The sequence below is a fragment of the Cryptomeria japonica genome, chromosome 4 (genome assembly GCF_030272615.1).
Source record: "Cryptomeria japonica chromosome 4, Sugi_1.0, whole genome shotgun sequence".
In the NCBI taxonomy this organism is placed as follows: domain Eukaryota; kingdom Viridiplantae; phylum Streptophyta; class Pinopsida; order Cupressales; family Cupressaceae; genus Cryptomeria; species Cryptomeria japonica.
Window position 1 is genome coordinate 458,214,240 of NC_081408.1, and position 13,623 is coordinate 458,227,862.

The 13,623-nt window shown below is 38.8% G+C and overlaps 1 protein-coding gene across 1 annotated transcript in view; it reads left to right on the forward strand.

The window, feature by feature from the left end:
* LOC131077368 (iron-sulfur cluster co-chaperone protein HscB homolog) overlaps nucleotides 1-12,957 on the forward strand; it is a 50,819-nt gene extending 37,862 nt beyond the window's left edge. The window contains exons 4-6 of the mRNA XM_058014855.2: nucleotides 11,877-11,942; nucleotides 12,053-12,121; nucleotides 12,225-12,957. Of these exons, the coding sequence (XP_057870838.1) occupies nucleotides 11,877-11,942; nucleotides 12,053-12,121; nucleotides 12,225-12,362 (273 nt within the window). The 3' untranslated portion in view covers nucleotides 12,363-12,957. The remainder of the gene's footprint in view (nucleotides 1-11,876; nucleotides 11,943-12,052; nucleotides 12,122-12,224) is intronic.
* Nucleotides 12,958-13,623: the final 666 nt, after the last annotated feature.

Here is a 13,623-nt window from a genome sequence, read left to right on the forward strand (position 1 = left end):
TGATGCGATCTTCTAAGGTAACAAATGATTTTCAACGCATCAAAGATCAAAGACACTACCACGAAGGTACATATCCAAGATACAATAATGATTGAAGGTTAAGTGATTCAAATATCTCCAGTTGACCACGCAAGGCATTCCTACAATCAGCAAGAAGCTAGTGGTTTGGATTACGAATCCTACCAAAGATCAAGTCTCACACTATGTCCTTCAAATTAACACACTACTTTGATTGAGCATGATTCAAATGAATTGAACAACCATGAAGATAACCAAGAAAGTTGCAACAAAACACCATAACTTCAATATTTCATTGATTTCAAAGTCATCATGTACAACAATTGCTTGAATTCCTTTCCTCAAACTCAATCTTGCTACACAAATAAATTGCTTCTAAACTCTAATCTCTCTAATACATCAAACTCTCTCTCTAATCTCTTAACTATCTCTATTCTATTACAAATGAAATGAAAATGAGGGTATAAATAGCATCCTCAATTACAATGAATGGTCCAGATTGAAAGCAGATCAATGGTCAAAATCATGACACCTAAACCCTAATTAGGGGTTGTTACAAATGGCCTCCTTTTTACTGAACAATATTAAATGCATAGCCAAATATTAAATTTGGCACAAAAACCTAGGAGACATAAACCAATGACAATTAAGGTGCCTTGTCATCTATAACAACCTCTCATCTAGAATCTTATTCCCTTTCCAATGTTCCTTTTTAGCATATGCAATGAATCTTGATACGATTCCTTCAATCTCAGCAATTGGAATCTCGGGAAGATTCTTCATACTCTCTTCCAAGTGGATGACCTGATCGAATGCATCTAGAAGAGCTGCGTCCCAAGTAGATTCAAGTTCCTTTGTTCTTTCAATCAGGAGCATGGTGGCAAACATTTGATCATATTGCTCGTCTGTGATATTAGTGTCCTTGCAAAAGATGACCTTGATTCTATCCTCTAATTCCTGCATATCCACATCTGTCTCAACTTCGATCCTCCTGCCAAGAATGGTACGTAGTACCTCAAATACTCTGTCCTGGATCGGGTTGATCACCTCCTCAACATGACTGCATCTAGTACTGATGTCCTCGAAGAGAACTTCCTTCATCTGAAGTAAGGTGGACCACTGAAGCAAACTGTGAGATCCTCCATCCATGATCTTTTCTTGCGCTAAGACCCTCCTTGATGTGTGTCTAATTACTTTCAAGACAGGAATGATAACATCTTTGGTATGAGCAAATGCGGCTACTGTTATCATCAAATTGTGGATTATCTCAAGAACCTGGATAGCTTGATGAATAATCTTCATCATCCATGTTACAAATTCTACGGCAACTGTATGAGATTTATCCATCCAAGTACTCGTACGCTGGACCATATTCCTGAATCTTTCTGCCTCATTAATTGATTGAAGGGGAAGTGCCTGCACTGGTGATCTAGCTGGATCCTGACGTCCCAAAGGTTCATTGAGATGACTGAAATATGTCCTCCATGCACCTCTCTCTCTCTCAAGCTTTCTACTCTTCTCCATTTCTTCTCTAAGCTTGTCCTTCAATGCCTCAAAGGAATCTGTGGCATCATCTAGTGTCTGCTCAGCTGTGGATGGACCTAGCTCAAATGTCTCTACATCATATTCCTCTGCTAGGATCTCACCTTCGTACTTGTCTACTGCCGGTGTAGCTATCTGTAATTTTCTGGATCCAGTCTCATCTCTAATCATCTTGGACATCTTGGTAGCCTTCCTCTTTTCTGTCACTTCCTGGGAATGTCCAACAAGGCTCTCTAAATCAATCACATTGTCTTCGTCCTCGATCACAATCACCTTCGTTAATCTTTCCTTCAACCAATCTGGGATGGCTGATCTTGTCTCTTTGACCTGTATTTCCTTATGCACTATTTCTTCTTCTCTGTGAGGAGATGTTACTTCGTCATTATTCTTGTCTTCATGTAATTCATAATCTTGGAGAGATCCACTTGGTGACCCTTGAGGTACCTGTCCTTCTTTATCATTCTGAACCATCGACTCCATAGAATCTTCCACTTCAAGTGTCCTCTTCTCAGGTCGAGAAGATGTGCCGGATGAACGATCTCGGTTGGCCCCTTGCTTCTTCTTGGAAGATTCTCTCTTTTCAGGTCTCTCTTTCCTCTTCGAGCCTCTTGGATGGAGATCGCCTTCACTTGCACTTCGAAGGTTACCTTCATTTGTATTTCTGGGATTAGGATTACCTTCGCTCACACTAGCTCCACCTTCGGCTGGTTTCTCTTCCAAAGTGAAAGTCATAGCTATGCCTTGCTCTCTCAACTTCTGATGCTGTACGTCAACCCATCTGCGAGTACAAGACAAGACTGGAGCCATCAAAGCATCTAGATCCACGACCTCGGGCTCATTCCAATCTAACTTTACTGATTTGCTTTCTCGGTCATAGGATGACTGGAGATGTCTGCCACTGTCCTGAGCTTGGTCGGCCACTCTGTAAATCCTGCATTTCCTGATGAAATCCAAAGGCAATCTAGAATGCATTTTTCGTTTCACTTCAAGATCATCTAAGAGATTCATCATAAAATCTTCAATTTGGTACTCATGCTTAAACTTCCTACCGACTGTCTCCTCTAAATGTCCATGTGGATCAAAGCTTTCTCTCAAAGCAAAGGATGAAAAAGAATACAAGGCTAACTCCTTCTCTGCGTCATCCATGGCTAAAGCATTAGGACATACCTCAACTGAATTGCCCAATATGATAGGTACCGGAACTCCATTTCCATGTCTGTGTCTGAATGCCTTCGCATAAGCTGCCAACTGTCTTGTTACTTCAAGTAACACAATTCTGTCTGTCGGATATCTCGGCAACATGTATGGAGGTAAAGGACATCCATGTACTCTGATATAAGTAAACTTCGGAAATTGGATAAACCAAGCACCGTACCTCTTTACTAATTTCTGTGCATCCTGAGATAATCTGTTGTGAATCCCACCTTGCAACGTCCTTGTGATGTTCATCGTGAAGGTATCATTAACTAGCTTGTAGTTGCTTCCTGGCGGATGATGCAAGTGGACATAGGAATCACAAACCCTGACCTCGCCGGGTCCTCTTCCAATCACTCCTCTGTGAGGTAGTCCCGCATACTCAAAGCTCCTAATCAAAGCATAGATGACGTATGAACTCATGTGGAAGGACTTGGTAGCCTTTAGTCTCCTCAACTGTACGTCCAAGCAATGGCTAATCATTCTAGCCCAATGAATTGTTCCTTTACCCTGAACTATCACCTGGATGAAGTAGAACATCCACTTCTCAAAATAGAAGGCGTGAGGGGCTCCTGTAACTCGGTTGAGCATTGTAATCAAATCTCTGTACTCCTCCTGGAAATCAATCCTGTGTGGTGTGTTCGGTACCTTACTCAGGCGAGGACGGCTCTTGAGTAACCAGCTCTTGTTAATTATGCTTAGACAAGCATCTGGATCATCCTCGTACATTGACCTGGCTCCCTCTATGCTCTTGTAGACCATATCTCTGTGCTCTGGAAGATGGAAAGCCTCACTTATAGCTTCCTCTGAAAGATACGCCAAAGTGTTTCCTTCCTTGGACACGATCGTTCTGGACTGAGGATCATAATGACGAGCGCACTCGATCATCAACTCATGACACTGTACTGCTGGAGGGAAGCCGGCCGCCTTAATGATGCCACTTTCAATTATCCTCCAGGCGACAGGTGATGGCTTGCCAATGTAAGGGACATCTCGAAACTTCTTCGTGCTGAAGTTGCCCAAGTTAGTATCTCCAATGTTGCTCCATTTAGACACGATCTTCGTCTCCACTTCTTCGGTCTTTTGATCTTCCTTCATGAGAGCTGGACGACTGGTGGATGCTCCCGCCTTCGGGGTCGCCATACCTACACAACATTTCATAATGAGAAACTAGATTTTGCAATGCATAACTAGATTAGATTAAAGATTAATTTTTTAGGAAACTTCATGATAAGTCCTTGAGTTATCATTTCCTAAAAACAATTGAGCAACTGGGATTCAAAACTTCAAAATTCAAAATCTAGGCTATGACTATAAACGCTCAAAATTAAAACGATAAAACCATATCGCCATACCTCACTAGAGAGCTAACTCTAGAATGCAAAACAAATGGAATTCGCCTAGGCAAAATTAACGTTAGAAGCCTTCAACGTGATCTTCAAACAAACGTCCTTCTTATCAACTTCGCCACCCTTGGAGATGTCTTTGATGTGGTCTTTGGCAAGTTCGCCTTAATTCAAATTCAAGTTCGCACCTCCTTGGATAATACTTCGCACCTCCTTGCTTGAAATGAAATTCGCACCACCTTGAATACAATTCGCACCTCTCCCTTGTCTTCCTCCAATCGCATGTAAAGATGATTAAATGATGATGTAAAAATGCAATCTTTCACCTCCCGTTATAGGCGCTCATACCACAATTACCTTGAGGCCGACTTAGGCAATTTAAGATGATTTTAAATAAATAACAAAGGCCGACCTTATAATCCAAGCGCTCCATTTGATTTTTTATTAATTAATAATCAATTAATTGCCATCGTTTTTTTAATTAAACAAATTCGATTTTTTACAAGGCAAAAATAATTAATTAACATCTTGCGCAAATTTTAAATGCTATTTTAATTGAATTTTTTAATTTATCGAATTTAGCATTTAAAATAAATTAAAAAATGTTTGTTAGCGCCAAAATTTGAAGATGAAAAATACAAACCTCATCGCCCTGGTCCCTGACTGAGGGACAGGAGCGATCTATCAACTTGGTCTTGATTCTTGCTTTTTGACGTTCAAAGTCTCCATCCTTACGTTGAAATTGGCGTTTTTGCTATGAATTTCGAACTTGGGTGACTTGACTTTGCAAATGAGTGCCTCTTGAGGTGATATCGCTCTGGTCCCTTGGAGAGGGACAGGAGCGATCCCTATGTTCTTACTTGAAATTCTTCGTTCTTGATTTTAACTCCTCGTTCGTTGCCTTTCAAACGACGTTTTAAACCCTTTGCAACTTTGTTTTGACATGATCTTCGAAGGATAACAAGTGTTTTAGCAAATATCGCCCTGGTCCCTTGGTGAGGGACAGGAGCGATCCTGGTGTTTCTCTCCTTGATCTCGCTTCTTTAATCACCAATCCTCTTTATATGGCAAGCAATGACATAGTTTCTCCATTCCACGCTTGTTTCACTTGACTTCCACAAGGCATATAGATGTTTGGAGGATTATCGCCCTGGTCCCTTGGTGAGGGAAAGGAGCGATCTCCATGTTCTAGTCAAAATTCTTCGTACTTAACCTTTAACTTCTTGTTCATTGCCTTCCAAACGACGATCTTGATCTTGTGCGACCTTGTTCTGACTTGATTTTGAAGGAAAATGAAGGATCCTGTGAAAATCGCCCTGGTCCCTGACTGAGGGACAGGAGCGATATAGCTTCCTTGGCTCAATTGATAGTCATTTGACGTTTGAAACCTTTGTATATCATTTTCTTAAGACACCTTAGACCTTTTATCATCTCACATAACCTTGACTTAACGTGATCTTTGAAGGATTTGGTCAATATGGTAAATATCGCTCTGGTCCCTGACTGAGGGACAGGAGCGAACTTCAATGTCCTGGGCTCATGCTTGCTTTTAACAACTTGCCATTACTTTCATCGTGTAAAATAAAGTCCTTTGATCCCTCTTGGCCACTTGATACTTGATAAACCTTCAAAATTTAGGCCTTCATGAAAATTTCGCTTTGGTCCCTGACTGAGGGACAGGAGCGAACTTGGGTATATAATGAAAATTTTCCATCATCTTAACTCGTAATTGTCTTCAAAGTGCAAAACGATGTCCTTTACTCCCTTTCAAACATTCAACATGTGAATAGCAATCCAAACTTGGCCTCATTTGAACACTTTCGCTCTGGTCCCTGCCTGAGGGACAGGAGCGAACTAGAATATTTGGTGCAATTCTTTCAATATTGGCGACCTTTGATACCTCGTTCTTCATTGAGATGCCTTAAAACGTCCTCACCACCTTGTACTTCGTCTTGGAGTGTCTTGAACTTGGAGGAAAGGCAATATAACCATCATATCGTCCTGGTCCCTGACTGAGGGACAGGAGCGATCTTGCTCTTGTAGGCTTCATCTCACTTTGCTAACTTCAAAAATTATCTTCAATGGTCTTGTAGTGCTCCGTTTCACTCATCCATGCCTTGGAATTTGCTCTTACTTGGCAAGAAATTTGTCTAAGGTAAAAATCGCTCTGGTCCCTGACTGAGGGACAGGAGCGAACTTAGGCATTTGGGTCCCTTGTAGATGTTTGGTAATCTTCAATTTGTCTTCAACGGGTTCAATTCACCTCCTTTCTTGCCTTCAAACATAAAACTTGCTTGATCTTTGCCTAAGACATGCCTTATGAAGAATTTCGCTCTGGTCCCTGGGAGAGGGACGGGAGCTACAATGGATTTCGCCCTGGTCCCTGACTGAGGGACAGGAGCGATTTTTGCAATTTGGTCCACTTTCTTCATGTTTGTGCCTTCAAATTATATTCAATTGATAAAATGCATCTCCTTTAATCTCTTCAAATTGTCAAGTCGTTCAAATCTTGCAAGGACAAAGCAATATCTGATTTTAAGCTCCGGTCCTTCACTGAGGGACAGGAGCGATTTTGCTTCCTGAGGCATTTCTGTGTTCGTGAAATTCTTCAATTTATATTCAACGGAAAGATCACGCCTTTCTTTACTACTTCCATTCGAAAAATCATCTTGATCTTGCAGAGATAGTAAGATTTTTGAAAACGAGCTCCGGTCCTTCACTGAGGGACAGGAGCGATTTTGCTCCTACAGGCCAAAATATCATGATTTCACAAGTTTAATCACTTCACAAGGCAAAAACAAATCATTCCCCATGCCCAGGATCAAATATCAAAAAACTCAAAATTTAGGTCAAAATTACTCAATTGAATAAAATCCACATTTTCATCATCAACACTTAGACAAATTAAGATTCTGCATTCAAAATTCCAATTGAAAATAGACCATTCTGGCGAATTCACTCCATATCAAAATTGCATCCTACAAAAGGAAGCTTAAAAAGCTCTCAAGACTGACTGGACTCTGGCCTGAAAAGACAGTAACGGAAACCCTAAGGCTTGACCCTAAATCCAGACAACTGACGAACTACCAAAACCCTAAAAAGCAAAGCGAAAGGCGAGCAAAAACGAGCAAAAAGAGGGGGTCCCCATTTTAAATGGGGCGATGTGTGAAATGGTCACAACAGATAGTCAAGGGATGTCTCAAACATCATTGTTTATCCCAAAGACGTCTAGATGTCTTGAAGTTGTTTCATTACTTTCTCTATCATTCTAGGGATATCTCAAAGATTTGATAAAATTTTGGGCTAGCAAGGGAAAGTCCTCTACTATTCCACCGTTTCAATTTTTTTGTAGGGGACAAAGATTTGTCCTTGTGGAACATAGCTTGAGGGTCTAATTCTTTTGACCTTTTTGCTTCCTCCTTGGGGAATTTTGAACTTCCCTTGGCACACATTAGCTTCAAATTTATGGCCTACTCATCCATGGGTGCTCAATTCATTCGGTTGTCAATGACTATTGCAAGGCTTTGCCAATCCCTTTCCTATCTACAATTGTACCCATTCCTTGAGCTCTCAGTTGACTAATAATTTTAGTAGCCTTTGTCTTTGGTGAAGCCCTTTGACTTTTCTCTTTTCCTTTATAGTTGTGCTTGGAATTTTGAAATCCCCTTTTTCATCCATTTGACACCTAATGTCTTTGATCGTTATGTCTGCTTTGTTGTGGTAGTTGATCTTGTCTTGGATGTTGTCCATTTCTCTATTAGTGGATATTGTTGGTGTGAATGGGGGCCTCTTTGTAGTGTGAACAAGACACATTATGAAACTTGTTCCTAGTTAGGTCCTTTCGACACATGTTCACATGTTAAGTGTACTTAGGTAGTTAAGAATCTTTGTAGAAACATCCTGGTGTGATGTGATCTTATCATATCTTATCAATAGTTAGCTCATTGCATAGGATTAAGACACTCGTCACAATCGTAGTCTATTTTATCTCTCAACCTTTCGTTTGTAAGAAAAGTATCACATGTACATTTTACATCCATGTAAACTTATGGCACCATAATTAAGCAATGTTTTGCACTTGTTGCCTTCTTGTGGGAGGCATCTTTTGGTTTTGCAGGTTATCTTGGAGGCTTGAGTCAATTGGTGAATCTAGCATACTATTAGAACTTCAGATTTGCAAGACCCTTTCCAAATTTGGGAGATATTCAGGCAGGAGCTATTGTTGGGTGCACTTTGAGACAACACAAACCTCACCATTGAGTCTAGAAGGCCCAAAACTCCCTTTTTTCGTGTATGACACTATATTTTGGCGATAGAAAATTTTTGGGCATTTTTGGCTAGGGCTTGAGGAATCACGACATATTCCATCCATATAACTGTATGGAATCCCTATAATCAGTATGGATCAATATGTTGTTGTACTTAGATTGGTGTTAACATTTGTAATCTCTTGGCAAGCCCCATCTTCAACGAATATTCCCTCTGCGTACTCAATGCCCAATCTTGCGTTAGCAACTATTAAATCATCTTGGTGTCACCTTTTGTTCATCAATATGGATCATAGATTTTTTACTAATTAAAAATTATTTTAATTTTCATTGGTTTGTTTAAATCCCAGGTCAGAGGGTTACCACTTAGGATAGAGTGGATGATTCTACCCAGCCAATAGGGGCTTATCCCCTGGGTGATGTGGCCACCGCTGCCCCAAGCAGTAGTGGCACAAATATTTGTTTTTTTTGAAACTTAGCAAGATGATGGTTGTATGGGCGCCTAGGTGCTTTGGGGTCAACTTTTTGTCCCAAAAATCCTAATACGTCAACATTTTTCAGAACACCGTATCTTTTTATCACGGTGTTGAAATTTTGCAAATGAAATATTATTGGAAAGTTGGTTTCAAGCACTTTGTAGTGGTGTAGGCCATTTTGCGAGATTTTGTTGCAGGTATAGTTAACTGCTAATTGAAGTCATATCTTCATTTTTGGCTTCTGAGCTAATACTTTTTGCCTAGATCTTTGATTTTTGTGATTCTTACAACATTGAAAGGTATTGAGGGGCTTTATGAAGTCATCCATTCACTTTTTCCAGATTTAGCCCTAGGTATATTTTATTATTTTTTGCAATATTTGCATTCTAGAAAATTACTTGGACATGTTGGCACTTGGGAAAGTTTTGTTTTGATCAAATCACATCATTTCAGACACAATATATATTGACCTTTGATTTTATCATTTGAGTGTATCATTGTTATAATCATGGGTTATGCAAATCATCCTTTCGTAATCAATCTAACAAAGGACAATTATGAGTCTAGGCAAAAAGGCATCCTGACACATTGCAGATGGATTAATATTATGGACTCATCCTTGAGCCGGATACACCTTTGAAGAAATCAGTTTGGGGTAATAAGAATGATCATATCATAGGATTGATTGGTACAACCATTAGTGCATCTTTGGGGAGGCCTACTATCAAATCTCGAGAATTGGGTGCTCACACATAGTTTGGACGAAGATATGGGAGATCTATGGAGACCCACATAATCCTTCATTCATAGATGATCTTGTATCAGATTGCCTCATTCTACTTGATGCTGTCGACAATCTACCCTTTGATGATGATACATCAAAGCAGTTTGAATATGATGCAACACTTGAGTGTCTTGATAATCAAGAGATCTCTTCTGTTGCTCCCTCTTCTTCAATTGAGACCACAAATCCATCTCTTGTTGCTTCATCAGAGTTCAGAGATGCTTCTTAGAGAGCGCCAATGATTCTTTGCAGCAGGTAAATCATAGTCTTTCAGATTCAATCTTGTAGGATCATTACTGGATGGGTATTTCAAACTTGTTTGTGGAGTCTTAACATTGTAGATTTGGAGGACAAAATTAAGGGGTTATCTCTCTTGTTTGATGACAACCCCATCATAGTTGTTGTCACATCATCTTTGTCTTTGGATTTAGTCCAAAATTAGTTACCACTTGATCTTTGTTTATCACCTTCTACGTTGATTGGGCATGTACCTGATTTGATTGTGGCATCGCCATCTTCCATGGACATGGCAACACATGAGCATATTACAAAGAAATCATCAACATACATTTGGATTCTTCTTCCTATCAATCCCTATCTAGAACAGGAAGCATTCCTGCATTTGTAGTTGGTATAGTTTCTTCCAAAAGGTTGACAAGTTGTTTGTACGTATTGGATCATGTTTTGTCTTAAAGCATTTACCATTTTTGCAGGAGATTACACATTGTGGGAGGGCTACATAGTCTCTCTTTCCCTTTTATGAGTTAATTGATTGTATATTTGTGATGGATCTTATCCTTGGGGAGTCTTGAATTCTTTATCCATCACTTCTTCATGTTTGTTTGCATCTTTTCTCTTTTGGAGAGGAGTTTTGTCCCACAAAGTTTTCTCCTTTTCTCCATTTGTGAGAGATTGCATTTGTAAATGGGTACCTAACATGACCTAGTAGTCGGGTCCCTTTGTCATAATCTGCATCATCATGTTTGTGTCATTTGCATTTATTTATCATTCTCCCTATGTTGCAATTAGGTGGGGTTTTGGTGTGAATGGGAACTTTTTTTAATTTGGTTTACCCCTTTGTAGTGTGAACAAGACATATCATCTAACTTGTTTCTAGTTAGGTCCTTAAATACATGTTCACATGTTACGTTTACTTAGGACTTGTGAATCTTTCTAGAAACATCTAGGTGTCATGTGATCTTATGTCATGTGATCTTATCCTATCTTTTCACTAGCATCTGCATAAGATTAAGACACTTGTCACAATCCTAGTCTATCCTATCTCTCAACCTTGTCTTTATAAGCAAGATATCATATGTATATTTTATATCCATGTAATCTTATGGCACCATAATCAAACAATGTTTTGCTCCTGTTGCTCTCTTGTGGAAGACATCTTTTGGTTTGCAGGTGATCTTGGAGGCTTGGGTCCATTTGTGAACAGATACCAACAATGATTGGATCTTTGACATTTTCTAAGTCACATATTAGCTTTGAGCTTGAGGTCCTTAATTGTTGTGCATTTCCACATTTTCTACATTATGGGGCCTACCTTCATCATGAACCTCTTCCTCTTTCTTATTTTGTTGAATACTCCATCCAGCGCTCTACACTATGCCACCTAACAGTCTCCCTTCATGGCCTTCTCTTCCTTCTTGCACACTCTTCCTATTGTGCACTTGTTTTAAACATATTGCACTACTATAGTGCACACTTCTTTTCTGTGTCCTCTTTGGCACATCCTTTCCTTAGCTTACTTTGCCTCTACTATCTACTTTGTTGCATTCCTTTACTCTTGGCCTCCGTTGGTTCCTTAGAGTAGTTAGTCTCGACTCTGCACTCTACCATTTCTATGTTCTTAATGCAAGTTTCATGCTCCTTGCCTTTGGTTTTGACAATTTACCTAACTGCTTCTGGTTCAATGCTTTTGTTTGATTGCCTTTGGTTCAGTGATCTATCAAGGAGTTTAGGGTTAGTGCTCCTTTCCTCTTGTCCTTCTGTTGGGAGTCTTGGGACCATCTTTCTTTGTTGTGCAGTTGAATGCATTTTTACATCTGTCTAAATCAACTTCGTGACAATACCATTATTATGTATATGACACAATCAATGCCTGAAAATATATGTATTTTACTACTTTTTTGATATCAAAGGTTGACCTTTTCTTTGGCATTGTTTTGACTTTTCCTACAGTCACTGAGAGGAACAAGTTCAGAAGAATAATCTTCTTATGTAACTTGTTATTTGGCAGTTGCGACTCCAGGGCATACATGTTGATGAGGAAAGAACTGTTACTGATTCAGAATTACTCATGGAGGTAAAGGATTTCATGGAAAATAATTTATGGTTTAGAAATATGGGAAGGCTAGGTTAGATTTCTGGGTTCTATCCTTTGAAAGTAGTAATCTTTTAATGTCTCACTGACAGATCATGGAAGTCCGAGAATCTGTAGAGGACACAGACAATGATGATGCTCTGAAATCAATCCAGAATAAAGTAAGCTTGCCTATTAATATTTAATCCTGTATATTTGTCTATTAACCTTCAATCTATATTTTAAATCTTCAAGGGCATGAGCAAGATCTCTTGTTTTCTGTAGATGAGATCCAAACTTGAAGAATGCCAAATGTCTTTTGCAACTGCCTATGCGAAGCATGATTTTGAATCTGCAGTATCGGCTCTTCAGAAGATGTCTTATTATGAACGTGTAAATGCAGAGATTATTAAGAAGCTCTGAACGAGTACAAAGTATCTGGTACAGGGTGGAAGTTGAGATCACTGTAATTTGTCTCATGTTTCTATTCAATCTTGATTGCAAAATTTGATTACTAATGGATAAAATTTGGTAATCCCAAAACTATACAAAAAAGTGAGAGCAGAGGGTTGCAGGTTATCAAACACACTTTTTGCACCTCATTTATGTTCAGAAGCAATATCTGGTAAGGTGGCAATGGCTAGTTTCTTGCCGATATAATAATAAAAGAAAGGAGAAAATAAAAGTCCTCTCAAATTTGTAAGTTAAAAGTTCCTCAAGGATCCGCGAGTTTGGAAAAGATCATAAATACTTTTTTAACAATGCATCTTAATATGCTTATATAAATTGTCCCATGGTTTGAGTTGACCATTCGACATAAGAGAATGGAGAATGTTTATAGTCAATGTATATTGCATCTGCTTTGTAGTAGGGATTCCTGGTGGTTTGTTTTTCCCGCTCCATGATTTGTTGGTTTTCCACAATTTTTTTTTTTGTGAAAAGAGTTGTGCATCTGGAGTATATTTGAATATTAAGAACTTTTTAATGTCTAATTACCAATTTTGCATTACATTGTTTCTATGGAGGCAAATTGATGCTGTTGCACATGCCCAGGTGCATCTGTGGTTTGAATTAACTTTTCCTCTTTGTTTGATTACTCTTCAAATTTATTTACAGTAAGAAAGAGATCGGGATCACAATGAACAACTTCTCTCCATTTACATTAGCAAATTACTAGTACAACACACATCAGTTCATTATGTAACAATTTTAACTTCCCATTGCCACGCTAACAAATTGTGCTTTCAATGAACATGTGAACTGAATAATTAAAGTCTCGTGTTGTGCTGGAGATAGGGCTAAAATTTAGCAAACATTCTGAACATTTTTACTATCACGGATATAATATTTTGCCATGGTTGACTTATATCACTTTAGACAATGTAAAATTGACGTCCATAAACTATTGGCATTTGTCATTTCTACAAACATGGGTTAAGAGGGAAGCTACTTTTTTTTTATCAATAAAAGAGGGAAGCTACTTGATTACATGTTTTTTGTTTTTTTAAGTTTTATTTACTTTCTAATCTTGAGTTTAAGGTAAATAAGGGGAAATGGTTTCCAATAAGTTCAAGGTATTTTGGAGGATATAGACATTGATGATGCTCTGAAATCAATACAAAATAAGTCCGACATTTCCACTTTAATCTTGTGAATGTGGCTTTTAACCTCCATTTGTATTTTG